Source organism: Rhinatrema bivittatum, chromosome 12, assembly GCF_901001135.1.
Source record: "Rhinatrema bivittatum chromosome 12, aRhiBiv1.1, whole genome shotgun sequence".
Lineage (NCBI taxonomy): Eukaryota > Metazoa > Chordata > Amphibia > Gymnophiona > Rhinatrematidae > Rhinatrema > Rhinatrema bivittatum.
This window is the reverse complement of record NC_042626.1, coordinates 13,253,627-13,275,171: the sequence shown is the minus strand read 5'-3', so window position 1 is coordinate 13,275,171 and position 21,545 is coordinate 13,253,627. Positions and strand designations below refer to the sequence as shown.

The window sequence follows — 21,545 nt, the reverse complement described above, 5'->3', positions numbered from 1 at the left end:
AACAGCTGCAGCTCAACCCTGGCACAGGAACTCAGCCCAGCTCAGCCTACGGATTCACAAACCAATTCAAGCTGGTGCCAGATCTGAAACGCACTCCTCAACCATGACGAAGATGCTGCCTGCCCAAGAGGCAGCCAAGATCTACCACACAAACTACGTGAGGAATGCCCGCGCCATCGGGGTGCTGTGGGCCGTCTATACCATCTGCTTTGCTGTCATCATGGTGGTGGTTTTCATCCAGCCCTACTGGATTGGCGATAGCATCAATACCCCCCAAGCTGGCTACTTTGGCCTATTCAGCTACTGCATCGGAAATGCCCTCACTTCTGAGCTCATCTGTCGAGGCAGTGCCCTGGACTTTGAGACCATTCCCTCGGGAGCCTTCAAGACGGCCATGTTCTTCGTCGGCATCTCCATGTTTCTCATCGTAGGCTCCATGATGTGCTTCAGTCTCTTCTTCTTCTGTAATTCTGCCACCGTGTATAAAATCTGTGCTTGGATGCAGCTGGCAGCAGGTAAGCCCATGCTCTGGTTAGTTGGGTGGCAACAGGCAAAAGTGGAGTGTGCCCTATTTATTTCAAATTCTAAATTTCCACTTACTCCGATCCTCTCATCCTAAACGGATTGCGTAAAACCATAAATATCTAAATCACAAATCAAACAAATCCATAACAACATAAACCTAATCAATTTGAAAATGTTGAGGCACTGTTTCCTTCTTGTGAAGTTCAAGGGAACATAGGACATGCCAGACCGGTTCATTGAGCCTAGCACCTGTCTCTGACAGGTGCCAGCCCAGGTCTTGCGTTCCCAGCAGGATCTCAAAACAGAGATCCAATCCTTCTGGCTCAGAACCAGGGAGAAGCAGTGGTTGTCCCAAGCCTATATAACTAATCAGCTTTCTCAGGTCATTAGTCATTAAAAGGAGTACATTTTAGACTGGAGTTTAAAAGTTGCTTTTTGCACACACACATTCACCAAAATGTTTTTGCATATCGGCACATGCACACGCATTGGTGCATAGCAGAGCTATGGAGAGCTTTTTTTGAGGCTAACAGGGATGCTCAGTACATTCTCAGAATTAAACTGAAAGTATGCGTAGTGGTGAAGACTCAGATAGTCTACCTTCTGGTAGAAAACTGGGAGGGGAGAGGGAAGAAATCCAGGCTAGTTGATCGCTTTTTATCTTCTAGAACAGAGGACCTCCAGACCAAGGGCTATGCCCATTTGGACTTCCAGTTTGTGCACTTGCGTTATTGTTAAAACCACTTTTTAACCGATAGGGGAACAGGAAATTGCTGTAAGCACAGTGACTGACCAGGTCCATGTTTTACAGTGCCATGCACACAGATTAGAAAACATAACCAAACCTTATTTTGCTTGTGCAGTTTATAATAAATACATACTTTTTAATTCAAGATTGTTTTTTTTCTTCATTATCCACTTAAAGAAAGTCCCTAAGCGCAGCAGCTGCAGCTAAGGCTGTGATTCTTCACCTAAGGCTTAAGCCCAGCCCCTGGCTTCTAGTTAGATGACATGGGACTTCAGTGGTAATGGCTGTTGCATACTTTTCTGAAGAAGGAGCTCAGTTTTGCATCCACCACCACTGCTAGGAGGCTAGTGAATGTGTCCAGTTGGTTTTATTTTAGGTGAGTCGATTCTCTCCCTCCTATCAATCTCAACATCGGAGGGGGGTCTAAGAAACATGCACTTTACAGGGTCAGCACCTAAAGCTGACCCAGCTGTAGCTCATGCGACAAAAGCAACGGTGGAAGCTTTACTGACGTGATCCACCTGGAACTATATGTCCTGGAGGGGGTGGGATATAAAAAATATTTAAAGAAACAGTTGCACCCTTCACTAGGGGCCTGATTTACTAATCCCTCTCTCCCATTCTCTGTTGATGGGAAAAGACCCTGGGAAAAAAAGATGAGAGGCGACAGATCGACAGAATACTACAATGGAACGATGGAGCTGCATCTGCTACAACATTTTCTCCGTGCACTGAAGAAACTTTTCCCCCCAAATAAATTAACACAATGGCGGAATACTTCTGTGTGCTTTTGAAAGAGATTATCCTCCTCTCATCTCCTCCACATTGTGCCTCTTAAACTGTTGCTGGGAAACAGCTCCAGACAATAGCCAAGGTGGCCTGCTGCCCACTGGCTCTTCGCCAGCCAGACGGAGGCAGAGCACCTGGATGTGGTATGGATCAGGAAGTTTCTAAAGCTGCTCCTTGATCGAAACAAGGGGCTCCTATAACATCAACCCAAGGCTCTGTGGCTACTGAAAAGCAGCACCTCTGAGCCACCAATAAACTACCAATTCAGTGACACAATAGGCCACAAGATACACTTAAAGGATCCTATTTCATTTCTGATAGAAGACAGACTAAAGGTATCCCCTGTTCTGTAGAGCAAAGTTGGGGTAGCCAGATTGATCTTGTTGTAAAAAACAAAAAAAACAAGATTTGCTGCAAGCCCTTTCTGGGAGCAATATATAAAATATTCACAAATGATGGACAATGAGTATTGCAGAGCACACAGGTCGCTGCATCACACCTGCTGCGGGCAATCAAAGCAGACAGAGCACCTTACGCCCTGGTTAAGGAAACTCCACGCAATGCATTTTAAAATCCAAACTCTCGCAGGGTGACAGGTCTGTTTATCTGAAGGAGCAGCTTCAGTAATATTGCTTTGGAGAGACCAAGATGGCTGCCGATCGAATAGCATGGGGAAGCCGTTTCTCTCCGACCTGCATTTTTCTTTTCAACTTTTCTGGCTTATTACCTGTGACGTATGCCTCATACGAAACGAAAGGCGAAAGTTAAAGAATCTTCTCCGTTTGAGGTTCCGTCGGAGTTGGTGCAGCAGCGGATTGAGCGATTTCTTTTCTCCACGCCAGAACCGGGAGGTGAGGCCGCGTTGGGGGTTGGAGCAGAGCGAACCCCAGCCTTCTTGGCCAATGAAATCTCACTAAGCCCGGGAGCACCTAGAACACCGACCCCTCGCTCCGGAATATCGACAGTATGTGGGAATATCTTGATATCTTATCCTCCTCATGAGAGGGGAAGGGTTAATTACTCTGATACAGGGCAATCGCCGTTTTTGAACTCTGTACCTTCAGCAAATTCTGTGAGGTTGGAATCTGTAGATACTTCTATGAAGAATCAAGAGGAAATGTTAAGGATTATATAAGAGGGGTCTAAAGGCTTTAATACTCTACAGAGTGAAGGAGGTGAGGATACAGAAATTCCACCTATACAATTTAAAATAAGAAAACCTGCAATAATAACATTGAACAGTGTATGGGAAGTATTGGCTTCGTTGGGAACTGCCATTTCCTCTATTACTTGTATTATCTCTGTTACAAATAAACAAATATTAGCCATGGAAAGTTTGATTACTATGCAAGATTCAAAGATTCAGGTTTTGGAAGCTAAGGGGGTTATTTTGTAAGCTTATCGCACGCAAAAAGGGACTTTTCGCGTGCGATAGGTTGCCGGGGGTGGAGTCAGGGTTGGAAGGGGAGGAGTCAGGGCGGCAAGAAGGCGGATGCGGTGGTAACTTGGCTGGCAGCGATAAGGTGAGACCCGTTATTGCCGCCAGTAGCATACCCAATAGCGCCACCGGTGGCGCTATTGGGTGCGAAAGCCGGCAGCGATAACAGCGCGATGGTGCGATCACTGCCGGCTTTTGCAGACCCACCCGCTTCGCCCCCCTGCCCCCAGTTACCACTGCGAGAATGGTAAATCCAGGCCTAAAAGTTTGCTTCTTATGAAAAAAATACAACAAGGCTTGGCACATTCTGAAATAATTGCCTCTAAAGAAAATTGAGAATATAGAAAATACAATAAGAAGTTTGAATTTAAGGGTTCTCAACTTCCCAGTGCTCAAATCTATTCCACCTAGAGATTTCTTTAAAAGTTATATTGTAAAAGTTTTGAAGATTCCCAGCTGATGCAATGCCCCTTATAACGAAGGCTCATTATTTACCACGAGAAGAGATAGAAGCTGCGGGAACTGTGGCTCAAGAGCAACATAATATGGATAGCACTGAGGAGACAGAGATCCCTCAGCGAGGAACTTTGTTAATTTATTTTGCCTTTATAAGTGAAAGGAATACGGTGCTAAGATTTTTCCTGCAAAATAGGAATATTACTTTCCATGGAAAACAGATTTGGATTTACCCCGATGTGACAAGACTAACGCAAGAAATTTCTGTCTATGAGAAGTGAGGTTTTTACTTGTGGTGGTCAATTTCTACCAAGTTATCCGTGTAAATGTTTAGTGAAACATCTTGGGGCTAATTATGTGGTTTTTGAACCATCCCAGTTAAGGGTTTTTCCGGGCACTCACTCCTAAAATGGTCACTCAATGCAGGCTTGGTAATAAGAAATGATGTAGGCCCGCTCCCAGTTTTCCTTTTCATGTATTTCATGATATGATTCGCTCTTATACTGTTCCTGGTCTCCCCCAAATACTTTATTATTTGAAGAATGTCAAGAATTATAATACTACATATCATGTGGGAAAACATCTGTAGCTTTTCTCTTTTTGTATTTTTCGTGACATTCTTATTTCTGGTGCAAGTTATCTTGTGTTAATTGTAAATGCAATTAAAAATAAAATTTAAAAAAAAGTAAGATTGCTTTGCCCGTACTGTCTGATCTTGGTCATTCCTCCCTTTAAAGGATAGAGGTGGCGCTCCTGAGAGCTCGTTATGGAAGCATTACAGAAGTTTCAGAACGTGTAACATACAAGAAGAAAGTAAAAAACATATTTATTCAAATTTGCTTATCCATGATATTCTCAGAATGGCTGGCAGGCTTTATGAGCTGGTGTCTCTGACCAGATGTATTATTTTATCTTTGGTCATGTCTGTCCTTATGTGATTAAATGTAAAATATTTAAAAAATATTTGTTGTGGCAGATTTTAATTAAAGAAAGGTTTTATGCTTATGTCAAGGCTCCCAGCTCATTCCGGACCAGCATCTATTCAACAGGATCTCACCAAAATCTGATTACCTGCTACTATTACCCTTTGCAAACTCAATTCAGCCTCGCTTTAAAAACGTTTTCTCTTGTTGAGAACTAGTTTACGCAATCCACAACATCTACGGAATTTAATCCCCATATAACAAAAGAGACGGCAGACAAAGATTCCAGAAATCTGAAAGGAAAACTTTCTGCACAGTAATAAGTCATCATTTAATTTAAAAAATGCTCAAATCTCTAAAACAAAACTGACAAGCCTGTAGGCTTGTTCTGGTCTCCTGGGGTTATTCATTAAGCCATTTTCTCTCTGCTCTCGCTGAAATGGGAAGATGTTCCCATAGCAACAGACCCGACCAGACATTTGACAGCATCATTCCCCCGTTTTGCAAGGCGTGTAGGAAATGCAAATATTATGTACACCCCCCCCCCCCCCCCGGTATCACTGACCATGCAGATTCAACAGGAAGAGCAGTTACCGTGGTTATAGAAAGTCTACACTCCCTTTCAAAATGTTCACCTTTTGTTGCTTTAAAGCCCAGAAATAAATTGCATTAAAACAGCATTTGTTCCATGCAGCCACATAGCCTGGCCCACAATTGCAAAGTACAAAAATATACTCTAGAAGTTATTAGAAATAAAAACATGGATTAGCTTGCTTAGATAATCCTTGTATACTTGTGTAGTCATCTTAAATTGTTAAAGCTCTGCTGTAACCACTCACTGCCAGAAAGCACACAGCAGTGAATTGCCCCCACTGGTGTTAAATTGCATTGTCTCAGGATGGGTGGATACATTCAGCAGTTCCTGTTGGTTCTCTCTGCTGGGTAGTGCATTTCAAAGCAAAGACCCAACCAAAGCACCAAGGAGCTGTCCAGAAGAACTTTGTGACAAATTTGTGGGAAGGTGTGCGTAGCCACACGTATCTTATAAAATCCGGGGTTGGTGCGCGCAAGGGGGTACACATTTGTGCAACCTGCGCGCGCCGAGCCCGGCGCGTGTTGCCTGTTCCCTCTGAGGCCGCTCCGAAATCGGAGCGGCCTCAGAGGGAACTTTCCTTCGCCTTCCCAGATTTACACCGGCGCGCCTATTTTGCATAGGCTGCTGGCACGCGCACAGCCCTGGAACTTACGCGCCGGCGAGCAGGGCATTTAAAATCCGGCCCTCAGAGCATGGTCAAAATACGAGCATACTGGAATAGTCCAAAAGACCAAACAAACACAAGGACAAAGATACAAGGCCACATACTTTTATGTGATGCCATTTTGGGCTTGAGCAGTCCTTTTGAAACAAGAAAATGGAAGTCTTCCCAGTTTAAAACACTTTACTGGACTCCAATAAGAATTATTACAAAATGGCAGTGCAGCTTTACAGATCACCCAAGGAAAACAGATACATCAGCAGCAGCTTTGGCCATTCGTATGTTGGGTAAAAAAAAAAAAAAAAAAGGAACTGAAAATAATGTTTCTGGTTCAGGCTAACATTCTAATAATTATGAAAATAGTTGCATGGAAGTCAGGACATTAGTGGAAGCAGGTGACTGAAAATTAAGGAATGAAGAAATGCTTCTCAGCATATTGGTCCCTCTCCTACCATTCACTGCCACACAGTTGTAGTTCTCAAGAATAAAACTGTGGTAGGGCCCAGTTCTCTTGTTTCACACTAGTGCTTTCTCTCCTTGGCCTGCAGCTGCTGGTTTGATGATTGGTTGTATGATCTACCCTGATGGATGGGACTCTTCGGAAGTGAAGAGGATGTGTGGGGAGAAAGCCGACAAATACACGCTGGGCGCATGCACCGTGCGCTGGGCTTACATCCTGGCCATTATCGCAATCCTCGATGCTCTGATCCTGTCTTTCCTAGCTTTCGTCCTTGGGAACCGGCAGGACAATCTCCTGCCAGAGGACTTTAAAATTGAAAATAAAGGTAACATCCCTTGCCTTTGGGCCTATTTCTCCTAGCTAACTCTATTAAATGAAACCATCACCAGGGCAAGTATCTTTATAGCTGAACCTATTATGACTGTCGCGTACTGCTTACCTTTACCCTTGCCTTCGGTATAGTACCAGCTTCTCCCGGGAGCACAGCGAATAAAACTAGACCCAACAACTGCCAAGGGAAGTCTATTTCACATTCCAATCCAAAAAAACGTAACAGCAGCCAGACCAAGGGAAACAAAATGTTTATGTTAATTAGAAAAAGCCACTAGACCTTGTAAGCATGTAGTGCGTTATAGACTGTTTTAAGAGTACATATAGGACAATTGACTCATATGCTGTTCTTTCTGTTTTACAGAGGAAGGCAACGGTTAACGACATCAGAAAAACAAAGTAATCAAGCCTGCTTGTGCCTTCTTCACTCTGTGTGGCTTGCTCCATTAATATTCACTGGCTTCAAACATATTCACCTGTAAGGCATAATCGAAAGGTGTTGTATATTTACTTCTTAAGTAGTGATGCTAGAAACCTGCTTTCCTCCTGAGTGGTCTGGGAAAATAGTCTGTCGTGTATGACCTAGATTGAGGACATTAACAAGTTACTGCTGCGGGTTAGAATAGCTATCAGCTTACCTATTTGAGCTCAACGCCATGGAAGAGCTAGAGTTAGACCATCCCAGTGTTGTATTTCACTCCCCACCATCATGCATAGAATTATGAACCACTCCCAAACGTGGCTTGGTAGTACCACAGTGGTGGCTCTTTATCCTGCACTCCAGCTCATGGCATGAGGCGGGGGGCTGCTAGGGCCTATACCCTTTAGTGAGACAGACGGCTACATGAGAAGACATTGCAGATCAGATTAGAACCAACGCTCTCCTTGCCTCTCAGCCTGCAAGCCAACCTTCCAGCTGTAGAAACCTTTTTTCCCCTCAGCTGTAATCTCTCACTACTATAAAAGGAAGTAAGTTACCACCCCCACCCTTAGCCTCTTTTAAACAAAAAGGTAGGCCACAGCCCTGGGTCAAGAGCCCTTAGTCTTAGAACAAGGCAGGAGCTCCTGAAATAATAAAGCTATAAACTAAATTAGTGTCCTGAGGGAATGATTTACCCTTTCAAAAGGTGGTACAAGGCCAAGGGGACACTAAGAAAAGGAAACAGGAGATTTAAAAAAATTAAGAATGTATTTTTCAGTCAACACACACTTAATCTGTGAAGTTTGAAGAATATTATCAAGGCCAATAATATAGTTGGTCTTAAAAAAAAAAAAAAGTTGCAATAAGTTTCTGGATGACAGCTCCATAAACTGAAGCAGGAACAGGAGTGGTTAGGTGTTGGGGGAGAAGAATTTCCCCATTATGATGGGCCAGCTACTTCCAAATAAGCACTCTAAGAGCCTGGGCTTGATGAAACATTGATCCAACGCACATGGAAATTGTGTTTTTAAGTAGGGGCCAGGGTACAGCAGCACTTCTTTCCGTGTTATAGTGTCTTCCTTTCTGGGATAGAGGCCCAGCACTATGACTAGAAGGGTCATCTCAACCACAACCTCTGCATAGGGACCTTCCTTTTTACTTGTTTTGTTTGGGAATTTCAGTGTTAGAACACAAAAGAAATTAGTGGACAAATAATTTCTAGATTAGGTGCATTATAATCAGCCATTCTACTGAGTTTTTTTGTTATAACATTGACATTCCCAGGCAAAATAAAATAAGAACTCGCTGTATTCCACTTTCCAGAATCATCCATAGAATTCTGAACCACTCCCCAAAATCTATGGCCAGTTTGGCAGCAGCAAAGGCCTTTTTGAAACAAGACTATGGCCTAGAACAGTGGTCCCCAACCCTGTCCTGGGGGCCCACCAGCCAGTCAGGTTTTCAGGATACCCACAATGAATATGCATGAGAAAATTTGCATGCACTGCCTTCATAACATACAAATTTTCTCTCATGCATATTCATTGAAGGTATCCTGAAAACCCGACTGGCTGGTGAGCCCCCAGGACAGGGTTGGGGAGCACTGGCCTAGAGTAGTCAGGCTCTCTTGTATTTCACTTCCCAATAGCAAAGCGATGATGTCGGGGTAGATCTGACCCAGATGTTCCAGACACATTTATAGCTGGCAGCTGTCTGCTTGACACTGAATGGAGAATAAGAAAAGTAATGCAGTTGATTTAATACTACCTCACTACAGGTCTTTCAGGGAAACTGCCCCTTGAGAACTGTTCATTACTTGAGACCATATCTACAAACCGTGACAAGGTAAAAGGCTAAATTGGTGCAGACTACACTGAGAACCACGCCCCAGCAGAGGGAGCTAAACTAGGAGGAGGGGGGAGGAAGATATGATAAACATTCAAATATCTAGTAGTCAATAAAAGGTAATAAAGGGAAGCATGTTCCATAGAATGAAGTATTCAAGGACAAGGTCATCAGATGAAGCTGAAGGGAGGAAAACTGAAAGGAACGTGGACACCTGGAACAGACTTCTCGTTTGGTTATATGAGCCAATACGGTGGCAAAATTCAAGCATGCATGGGCTAGACACCAAGGAAGGAAGATGACAATCAGCAAAGAACTAGGACAGCACTGGAGGCAGCTACAAATGGGTAGCCAGAGTGAAACAGCCGGTCTTTTTCTCCCAACATTTATGTACCTCTGATACTGTATTGACAAGGTAGCATTGACAATACTGTAAGTAAGAATTTTAGATGTGTGCAAAGGACAGGCTTTTGAAGTTGCTGGAAAGCTGAAGACACTAGACTTCCTGCAGGCTAAAGTCCGAGTGTAGCTGCCATGTTCCTCTGGAAAAAAAAAGCTCTACAAAGGCTTATAGACTAAGATTTGAGTCAAACTTTTAAGGATAAAGCTTCTACTTCAATGTTATGAGTATGAACTCTCATCACGCAGAACACAATCTTCTAGGTCAAGTACCGGAGCGCACAAGAGTGGGCAGTATCTCAAAGGGGAAGATTTCAGAAGATGGGAAAGCAGTAGAATGAGATGTTAAATGAAAGTCCAGATAAGAGCTCACAACCAAAGGCTAGCTAGAACCCCTTTCCTGGCAAAATTTATGGAAAGTACCAAGTGAAAAGTGCATGTTATTGTAAAAGTAAGTATGCTTACCGTAAACGGTGTTTGCCATAGATAGGATGAATTAGCCATGCTCAGTGGGATGACATCAGGCATGAGGTAGAGCTGTCTCTTATTGTAGAGCTTTCAGCTCTACTAGGCCTGTGCAGCAGTTCCCATGAACTTGAATGTTGCAGAACGTTCCTTGGTCCATAACAAAAACATAGAAGTCTTCATTGTAAAGAATGCTGTCCAGGGAGGAGGGTGGGATCACATGGCTAATTCAGTCTATCTACAGCAAACACCATTTATGGTAAGCAGCCTTGCTTTTTGACCCCATTGATAAGCAGGTTGAATTAGCCATGCTCATTGGGGAATCACAAGGTAAGGGATGTCACTAAGTAGAATCTGGTTAATTTTTGCAACCTGGACTCCTTTGTGGGTAGTATCCTAAGTTGTTAACCAGCATAACATTGCTCGTCCCACTGAACTACCTTAATTTGCCAGCTTGTCAAGACAGTAGTGTGATGTGAACCAATAACCAAGTAGCGGTGCTGCAGATCTCTTCAATGGGCATATTATGTAGGAGCGCTACAAAATATTCAAAAAGTTTTTTATGTTTGAGGGGCAATACTATCTCCAAGTTGCCCCTGACATCGCAAATCTTTTTGTGGCTCAGTTCAAAGAAGAAATACTGTATCCATCATATTGGTTTAGTCAAATCCATGTGTGGCGGTGCTACATAGACATTTTTTTCATTTGGTTAGGCTCCTGTGAGGATCTCCTTGTTTTTGTAACATGGTTGAATGGACTGAAAGCACATTTGAAATTCTCATTGAAATATCATGTACTCTTTACAGCATTCTTGGATATCACTATAACAAGGGAAGGTGATTTTTTTTTTTTAAAAACAAACGCTTTACCAGAAGGAGACAGACCGCAATCATTTTTTAAAATACTCCAGTTGTCATCCCAAAAAATTATGAAATAGCCTGCCACTTAGCCAATTTTTGAGACTAAGGAGGCTATGTTCTACTCTTTCTGAATTTAAAATTCAATCAGAGGATATAAAATCCCGGTTTCTGAAACGGGTTTATCCCCGCTCTGTAATCAAAAAGGCTTTTAAACCAGCTCTTTTTGCAAACAGGGAGCTACTTTTGGTTATAAAGCAAGCTATGAGAATGATGGACTAACATGTGTTTTACAGTACAGCAACCGTGTAAAAGACATCATTGAAATTCTTCAAAAACATTGGAATATGCTATCCCTCCACCAAGGTTTTGATAAGCTCCCCCGTTTTGCCTTTTCTAGGAATCACAATATTCGAGATAAGATTGTGAGGGTTTGTCTGAAATCTAACTTAGAAGATCAGTCTGATGGACATGACCAAGGGAAGTTCCCTTGTGCAAATGCAAAGTGTGTGGGTTGGCTTTGGTCAGAGCAGAGTGGCAGCACCCAGGTTCAAGGTTTACAATTTTTTTGAAAAAAAATCAACAAATTGTAATTCCACACATGTCGTGTATGTTCTTCAATGTCCTTGTAATCTGATCTATGTAGGGCGCACTAAAAGAAAAATTTGGATACGTCTCTTATCACAAAAGCTGTATCAAGAATTCAAAGTTGACAGCTCCATTGGTCAATCACTGTATTGATAAAGGACATCAGTTCACAAACTTTTGGTGGACTATTCTTGAAATGCTGCAAGTGTCATCTCGGGGTGGCGATATTAAATATGTTCTTAATAGGCGTGAACAATTTTGGATTTTCAAATTAAGATCTGTTCATCCAGGTGGACTTAATGAAATAGTGAACTGGTATTCCCTGCCGTAATCAATGACATCAGCACGTTTTGACATATAAAGGTAGAGTGTTTTGGCGCCATGTTTAAAGGTCTTTCATTAATTACTAAAAAGCTGAAATCTTTTGGGACATATGCTGCAAGGAAATAGAGCATTTTTTTTGAAAGGAGTTGTGAAACCCCCTGAAGCAGATCTTACACCGAAATATGGCCATGTCGGGATTGTAAGCAGAGTTAGCCTCCAGATATAAAGCTAAGTAAAAACGGCTCTCATTAGAGATTTTTGCAATTAAGATGATGTTTGAGATGTGGCCCATTCTAAGGATCTTCACGGGTTGGGACTGCATTTTAAGAAAAACATGAAAAGTTCATAGATTATGGACATAAAAAAAAAGAAAAAAATACATTTCAATAAAAGTGGACCAAAAGGTTATACTACTTAGCAGTTGGTTAAAGTTGTTCCCATGAAGATCCTACAAACATAGTTGATATAAAATACGGCTGATCAAATGTGATAAAACTATACTGAGGAACAGTGTGGTGTGTTTTTTGATTGTATTATAGTTACCTCAGATTTCTGAGTTTTTTGGGGCTTGGTTTTGGCACGATGGAAGCTGCCATTGCTCGCAATTGGTGTGCTTTTACGGGATGAGTCAATGGAAGCGACTCATACTTAAAAGTGTTGTATGCAAGAGGTGATCCAGTTTGATATCAGTTTTGCAAATGGCATTCCCGGTCTAAGGGTCATAGGAGACTAATAGGTGAGAGAAGTCCCTTTGTACCTGTGTTCTGAGTTTGAAAAAGGACAAGGCTCTTTTGCAATCCAGAGTATGGAGATGTTTTTCCTCACTTGTGTGTGTGGTTTTGGAAAGAAATTTTGGAAGGGTGATGGCTTGGTTGATGTGACAGGCAGCTACAATCTTTGGCAAGAATTTCAGGTGTGCATGTAGTACCACTTTGTTGTGGATGAATTGGAAATGGGGAAAATGAACCAATGCTTGTAGATCACTAACTCTCCTTGTGGAAGTGACCGCTACGAGGAAGATGACTTTCCACATCAGGAATTTGAGATTTGCTAAATCCGTGCAAGTCCTTTTCTAAAAGCGAGCTATATTTAAACCAACATGGTTTAAATCCGTGCAAGGACTTGCACGGATTTAGCCGCTTTCTTTGATGGAATTTCTCAAGCAATAGACGGATTTTCTTCGTTGAATTGGATTCCATAATTCCAGCCGTTCCCCTGAAGCAGGACTTCGGCCTGAAACATGGCCATGTCGGGACTTTTGGGACCTCTTCATCGTTGATAAGTATTCTCAACTTGCAAAATATTAGCTATTGGATTTACTGGTTGGGAGATTTGTCCCATTAAATTAATTTTTTTGTCGGGACTGCTTTTAAGGATAATTTAAAAACTAAAACAAAATATATATGTGATTTAAAATTAAAGTAATGAGACCCCTTATCACAATCGAGTCGGATCCATTAATGCCTACTCGTGAATAGAGGGTCTAACAAAAGTTTTGTCGGTGATAGGGTGCTTTATAGCATATACCAGTACATTGGTTGGGATTAGATTTGTTGTTTACAAAGTTGTGTACTGGAATACACGGTTGGTGTGAGTGGGTGTTTGTGTGATTGAATCTAAATGTTCAACATCCATACCGTGAGGTCTAGAGAAGGATAGAGAGAATGTATGTAGAAAGGAACCCTGCTCCTGAGTCAGGAGGGTTGGGCTGCACCCCAAGATTTGTGGTAGGTTTGCTGAAAATTGTACAAGATACGCATACGGGGGTTGTTTTGTTCACACGGGAGCAATCGGGATCATTCTGGCACAGTCTTGTATGCATTTTTGGACTGTTTTAGATATTAGTGGAATCGGAGGGGAAGGCCTAGAGGAGATTCTGCACTCCTGAGATCAGAAAACCATCTGGGGCCTCTCTATGCTGGAAGGCTCGTAGTGCATCACTCAGTTCCAATAGATGTGTGTAAAGCTCTTGCCTGGTAAGACCAGAGACTCTTGTGTCTGGTAGTGGTGTAGGTGTACCCCCTATCTCTGCATGCAGAAGTCAGTGGTAAGATCTGATGTGGCTTGGCTGAAATGGGGCACGGTGCTGTAGCACATTAACGGGGGGGCACTAGCCGATGTCTATTTTCATGTGATCAGTTATTCAAATTCTGGTTGATAGGGGTTAGAAGAATTGATTCCACTGAAACTGAAGGCCCCACTGCAGACACCACATATGTAGGTGGTTGATAGGGAGCACCTGTATTGCTGCCGTCATGAATCCCAAGAGAATTACTATGTGGTGCACCGCAGTTGCCATATTGTGTAGGGCATGAGTTCTAGAGCCAGGGAGAAAAGATCTATAGTGCACTGCTCCTATGACTGGTAGGGATTGTGCTGATAGCAGCATTTTTTTTTTTCGTTATTTATCAGGAACACCAAGGCTTCCAGACAGCTGCTGGTAATCCTGGTCTCAGACAGTAGGGCCTGTTTGGTGAAAATGCAATTAACTAATCATCCAGATATGGAAAAATGCATATTCCTGAACATAAGACTTGCCACACTAGGTCAGAACAAAGGTGCATCAAGTCCAGTGTCCTGTTTCCAAAAGTAGCCAATCCAGGTCACAAGTACCTGACAGGATCCCAAGGGGTAGAAAGACTCCAAGCTGCTTATCCCCATAATAAGCAGTGGATTTCTATATCTCTATCTTAATAATGGATAGATTTTTCCTCCAGGAACTTGTCCAAACCTTTTTTAAACACAGCTACAGTAATAGCTTTCACCACATCCTCTGGCAATGAACTCCAGAGCTTAATTATGCATAGAGTAAATATTTTCTGTTATTAGTTTAGTAACTGCATTGTCTCCCCCCTGGTCTTTGTACTTTTCAAAAGAGTTCAGTGTAAATCATATTATAAACTTTCCCAAAAAGAGACATCTCCAATGGAAATGTTTTATACCGTAAATACCTTCTGGAAATTTTGAAAATGCCAGAAAATTTACCACCACCTGTTTCAAAGATTTGCCTTCTCCTCAAAAGTCTGTGTCGGAAGATGGCAACCCTCCAACCTTCATTTTTGGAAAAATTCAGAGAATGGGGTTATGCCATCTACTCTTGTTACTCTTGCTTTTAACTCCCACAGGAATTTTATTTTGAAATTGTTGTTTTGCAATAGGGAACCATTTTTATTTTTTGTTTTAAAAAGTCCATATGTTTTCCTGATGTTGCTAAAACAACTCAAGTTAAAAAAAAAATGCAATTTCAAATATGACGAACTGTAATTAGTTTGGGTGCATTATTCCAGTTTTATTTTCCTTGTAAATGTGTTGCAACATTTAAGGGGGTAAAATGTCTTTTGACCCTTCTCAACCGACTGAAGTGCTCCCAGATGACTTCCTCTCATGTAAAGGATCCTGCTCCTTCCTCCTCATATCAGTTAAGTCATCCTATAGTTTAAGGGTCTTTTTCAGTTTTTTGGCAGTGATAATTCTTTAAATTATTTTCCCCACCTTATTACATTGGTATCCCATTTGTGGACAGAACATGTGAGATTAATGTTTATTTTTCTGTAATTATCTTATTTGTTCTCTCTACATGTTCTAAACAAGTGTTTTTGCTTGGATGTAATCAGTTAAACTTAATAAAAAAAAATCAAAAGATAATGGGCAACTAAGCTGTTGAAACTACTAATTTCATATAGCGAAGAGTAACATTTCAAAATCTGAATTAAGCCCCCTCCCACCACCCTGAAAAAAAAATCAAGTTTAAACATGTTTGGAAATACCTGGATGTTTCTGCCCAGCGTACTTTCTCCTGCTTAACTAGAACCAATCTCTACTTGGGCTGCACCATCACGTATCTGCAACGACCCAGGGGTTTTTCCCTTATTCTATATTTCCCCCACACACTCTTAACCCAGGCCTTGCAATGACAGTTTAAGGGTGGAGGGGGACTGTATGCTTTATCAATATATTTTGATTACTTGCTATGATTGTTTTGTTTTGTTTTTAAATCCACCTGGAACTTTGGACATGGGCGGAATAGAAATTTGAAATAAAGCAAAATTGCTTACCTTGTAATAGGTGTTATCCCAGGACAGCAGGATGTAGTCCTCACATATGGGTGACGTCATTCACGGAGCCCTTAAGCGGGAAAAACTTCTGGCAAGTTTCTAGAAGCTTTTGGTTTGGCTGCCTGAGGCTACTGAGCATGCCCGGCATGCCATGATATTCCCTGCCACAGGGGTCTCACTCCAGTCTTGTATGTAGCAATAAGCGTTAGCAAAATAAAATAATAAAGTCTGATGCCCAACTCCGCGGGGTGGCGGGTGGGTTCCGTGAGGACTACATCCTGCTGTCCTGGGATAACACCTATTACAAGGTAAGCAATTTTGCTTTATCCCAGGACAAGCAGGATGCTAGTCCTCACATATGGGTGATTAGCAAGCTAGAGGCTGAGTCATTGTCCATGCAGGTAACCGGAATGCTTTGTTGAAGAAATGAGTCAGCCGAAGAATATAGCAGGATGGATGTAGAAGGAGTTGGGATTAAACTGGAAACAAGTTCTTTAAGACAGATTGTCCATAGGCTGAATCCTGTCTTCCTTCCTTATCCAAACAGTAATGAGCTGCAAAGGTGTGAAGGGAACTCCATGTTGCTGCTTTACAAATGTCAATAATTGGCACTGAACGAAAATGTGCTACTGAAGTTGACATGGCTCTTACTGAATGTGCCTTTACTCGCCCTTGGAGAGGAAGGCCTGCTTTTTCGTAGCAGAATTGTATGCAATCTGCTAACCAATTGGATAGAGTATGTTTTCCCACTGCTTTACCTGGCTTATTTGGATCATAAGAGACAAAAAGCTGATTGGATTTTCTAAGGGATGTAGTGCGATTCAAATAAAAGGACAATGCACGTTTACAGTCCAAAGTGTGTAAAGCTCTTTCCCCTTGGTGAGAGTGAGGCCTTGGAAAGAATGTGGGTAGAACTATCGTTTGATTTAAGTGGAATTCCGTAACTACCTTAGGAAGGAATTTTGGATGTGTTCGGAGAACCACTCTGTCATGGAGAAACTTTGTGTAAGGTTCGTATGTGACCAGTGCTTGCAACTCACTAACCCTCCTAGCTGATGTGATGGCTACGAGGAAAATAGTTTTCCACGTGAGAAATTTAAGGTCACAGGAATCTATGGGTTCGAACGGAGAATGCATTAACCTTGTTAAAACCAGATTCAGGTCCCATTGTGTAGCTGGGGGCCGAATTGGTGGCTTAAGGTGAGTGAGACCTCTCATGAACCTAGTGACGAGAGGTTGTGTGGATATAGGTGCCTCTCCTATCTTATTATGATAAGCTGAGATTGCGCTGAGATGTACCCTGATTGATGATGTCTGAAGACCAGAGTCTGAAAGATGGTACAAATAGTCTAAAAGAGAAGTAGTGGGGCAAGTGAAAGGATCTATATGGTTCTGCTTGCACCAAAAAGTGAACCGTTTCCACTTGTAAGAATAATTGCGTCGTGTGGAAGGTTTTCGGGAAGCTATAAGTACCTGAGAAACATTAGTTGAAAGATTAAGGGATTGTAGGATTAAGCTTTCAACATCCATGCTGTCAGGGATAGGGATTGAAGATTGGGATGACGCAATCGACCCTGATCCTGAGTGATGAGAGCGGGAGCTACTCCCAGGCGAATTGGATCCTTGACTGACAGGTCTAGCAGTGTGGGAAACCATACTTGTCGAGGCCAATAAGGGGCTATGAGTATCATGGTCCCCTTGTCCTGTTGTAGCTTCACCAACGTCTTGGTGATAAGCGGTATTGGAGGATATGCATATAGTAGGCCGGAGTTCCAAGGGCGAGCAAAGGCGTCCTTGGCTGGGTGGTTCTTCTGTTTGTGCAGAGAACAGAAGTTGTGTACCTTGTGGTTCAGATGCGACGCGAAGAGATCTGTTGATGGTTGTCCCCACCGTTGGAAGATCTTGGTCGCAATGGAGGGATTCAGAGACCACTCGTGCGGCTGGAACTGGCGACTGAGTCGGTCTGCTAGGACATTTTGAATCCCCGCTAGATAAGTGGCCTGCAGGAACATTGAGTGGTGAAGGGCCCAGTCCCAAATCTGTGCTGCTTCCTGACAGAGGAGATACGAACCCGTACCTCCTTGTTTGTTGATGTACCACATGGCTACCGTATTGTCTGTTTGGATTAGCACAGTCTTGTGTGAAAGGCAGTCCTTGAACGCATGCAGAGCATAACGTATAGCTCGAAGTTCTAGAAAATTGATTTGATATGTGGCTTCGAGTTTTGTCCAAGTTCCTTGAGTTTGAAGAGTGTGAAGATGAGCTCCCCACCCCAAGGTGGATGCATCTGTAGTTAATGTTATCTGTGGGATCGGTTTTTGGAATGGTAGGCCCTTGCGTAAATTGTCCTTGATCGTCCACCATTGCAGCGAGGCTCGAAGTTGGTGGGTTACCTTGACTTGATAATATAGCGGTTGAATGGCTTGGATCCACTGAGATCGTAGAGTCCATTGGGTGAGTCTCATGGCAAGTCGTGCCATAGGAGTGACGTGAACCGTGGAAGCCATGTGGCCTAGCAGGATTAGAAACTGATGAGCTGTCACTTGTGGTTGAAGTGATATGTAGTACGCCAGCTGGGACAGCGTGTGTGCACGGTCCTTTGGAAGAAAAGCTTGTGCTAGGTTTGTGTTTAATTCTGCACCTATATATTGGAGTAAATGAGATGGGTGCAGGTGGGATTTTTGATAATTGATGAGGAATCCCAACTTGTGTAGTAACTGTATTGTGCAATGAAGAGAAGTTACTGCTCCTTGCTGTGACTGACTTTTTATGAGCCAATCGTCGAGATAAGGGAACACATGAACACCTTGTTTGTGCAAATGTCCTGCCACCACAGCTAGACATTTGGTGAATACTCGTGGAGCTGAGGCTAGGCCGAACGGCAAGACTCTGTATTGGAAATGTTGATTTCCCACCTTGAATCTGAGGTATTTGCGATGTGGTGGGAAGATTGGAACGTGAGTGTAGGCGTCTTGAAGATCCAGAGAACAAAGCCAATCTCCTTGTTGTATGAGTGGAAGCATGGTTCCTAATGATACCATCCTGAATTTTTCTTTCCTGAGAAATTTGTTGAGATTTCTGAGATCTAGAATGGGACGTAGGCCTCCGGTTTTCTTTGGAATGAGGAAATACCGGGAATAGAATCCTCTTCCCTTCTGATTTTGTGGTACATGTTCCACAGCTCTTGCTGTCAGAAGAGCAGATAATTCTTCTTGTAATTGAGGATTGTTGTCTAGATAGGAGTTTATTGGTGGAAACTCCTGAGGGGGAGATGTGAAGTCTAGTTGGTAACCTTGACGAACTATTGATAAGACCCACTGATCTGTTGTAATATTTTCCCATTGTGTGTAAAATTGGGAAATTCTTCCCCCAACTGGTAAGTGTGGATGAGGGTTTGGTAGTTGGCAGTGTTCTCTGGAACGGGTTTCAAAAACCAGAGGTTGAAGTTGTTTGAGGTGGTGGCTGAGGCCGTGCGGCTCTTTGCTGTCGCTGTTGAGGACGCTGTTGAGTTCTCGCAGGCCGTGGTCTGGTGTTTTGTGGATAATATCTCCTTGGCCTGTAGAATGGACGCTTTGTGTCTCTACGGGGCGGCCTACGTGGAGGATGAGATGATGTGTCCTGTGACAAAGAGGAGAGCTGTTTCAAAGTCTCAGAGTGATCTCTAAGTTGTGCTACAGCGTCTTGCACTTTTGTGCCGAACAAATTGTCACCCTGACACGGCAAGTCCACCAATTTGTCCTGAACTTCTGGACGCAAGTCCGAAGCTTTAAGCCAGGCCCACCTTCTTGCAGAGATTCCAGATGCTGCAGTTCTAGCAGAGGTTTCAAAGGCGTCGTATGCTGCTCGAACCTCATGCTTTCCAGCATCTAAGCCCTTTTGAACAATCTGTTGAGCTGCCTCCTGTTGAGACTGAGGCAGGGAAGGTATAAAGTCCTCTATTTGCTTCCATAAATTCCGTTGGTGCTGCGTCATGTATAGTTGATAAGCAGCAATTCTGGAATTGAGCATAGCCCCTTGATAAATCTTTCTGCCGATGAGGTCTAGAAACCTGTTATCCTTTCCAGGGGGAATAGAGGCATGCGTTCTGGATCTTCGTGACTTCTTTTGGGCAGATTCCACTACTAGGGAATTGTGAGGAAGCTGCGTTTTTTCAAATCCTGGTGCAGTTTGGACTAGATAGGTAGAGTCCACCCTTCTGTTGACTCCAGGAGTTGTGCAAGGGTGCTCCCAGATTCTTTGTTGGAGCTGCAGCAACACCTCATGTACTGGAATAGCCATATTATGCTTTGGGGAATCTACGAATTGTAAGATTTCCAGTGTTTGTTGTCTTTCGTCCTTTTCTGTTTGAAGTTGAAAAGGAATAGATTCTGACATCTCCTGGATGAATGCTGAGAACGATAAGTCCTCTGGAGGGGACTGTTTCTTTGCTTGAGGAGGAGTATGTTCAGATAGAAATTCCTCCGAAGAATGGTCAGATTGTGTATCTGACCATGTATCTGATATGGGCTTGTATTTTTGAGAAATTTGTACTCTAGATGGGGACATCTCAGATGTGCCCTGCAAGGGATCCTGATGATCAGGGGAAGTATCACTTACTTCCATCTCCCTCTCTATTTCTTCCTCTTCTTCAGATCCAACAGGCAGGGAGGCCAAGAGATCCTGGTATCGCTTCGTGAGGAGTGCATGTAGTTTCCTTTCAGTAGATCTGTCAGGGACAGGCTTGGATGTGTGTTTAAACTTCCCTGGTGCCTTTTTTGAGACAGGAATTAGACCGTGTACAGGAGGTGCAGTTGAAGCTATTGTATAGTGAGGTGCCACTGTAGATGAAGAAATAGGCCTAGGAATCCATGAGGATGCAGAGGTCATCGATGCTATCGATGGCTGCAGCGGGATCAACGATGAGGCTATTGATATGGAATCGATAGCCCGTGTAGTATCTGAGCCGGTCAGGATCGTTGATATCGGCATCATCATCGAGGTCGATGGTTGTAGAGCCACGGAGGTGGATGGTGGCATCGGCATCGAAATCGACGTCGATGATTGTAGAGTCATGGAGGTGGATGGTGGCATCGGCATCGAAATCGATGGTGCCATCGACTGTATAGTCGGCATCGACTGGTCGTTCGGCATCGGCCCGATGGCCGGCATCGACTGTAAAGTCGGCATCGACTCGGTGGTCGGCATCGACACTGAGGTCGGAATCGGCGAAGACGCCGGCATATTTTCCTTGAAGACATCAGTAACTATTTGCTTGATTAAAGCCTGTAAGTCAGATACTGATGTCGATGGCAGCGATTCTGTAACGCTGGTCGATGACTTTTTTCGGCGTTTAGGCACCGGTTCCTCTGGCGGTGGAAGTGGAGGACTTACATGATGTCTTCGGTGCTTATGTGGCGGATGAATTTCAGACGCCGATTTTGTCGACGATGTCGACGGGGTAGGCGAGGAGGCGTCCCCCGATCCTTCGGCGAGGCGTTTGGTTAACAATAACTTTTTTGTTACGCCGGTCGGCGAGGATTTGGAGGAAGTTATCGGTGATGGCGGCGTTTTAATTTGAAAAATTTGAGCCATCTTTTCGTATCTGAGTTTCCTACCTTTCGCAGTCATTTCTTGGCACTGGGTACAGGCCGCGATGTTATGGTCCTTTCCCAGGCAGTGAACGCACT

The 21,545-nt window shown here is 43.2% G+C and overlaps 1 protein-coding gene across 1 annotated transcript; it reads left to right on the top strand.

Annotated features, from left to right (window-relative positions):
• Positions 1 to 21,253, top strand: LHFPL5 (LHFPL tetraspan subfamily member 5). The gene is made up of 3 exons (XM_029573572.1): positions 1 to 515; positions 6,684 to 6,920; positions 20,703 to 21,253. The coding sequence occupies exons 1-3, from the start codon at positions 104 to 106 to the stop codon at positions 21,251 to 21,253; spliced, it is 1,200 nt and encodes a 399-aa protein (XP_029429432.1). The 5' UTR covers positions 1 to 103.
• Positions 21,254 to 21,545: the final 292 nt, after the last annotated feature.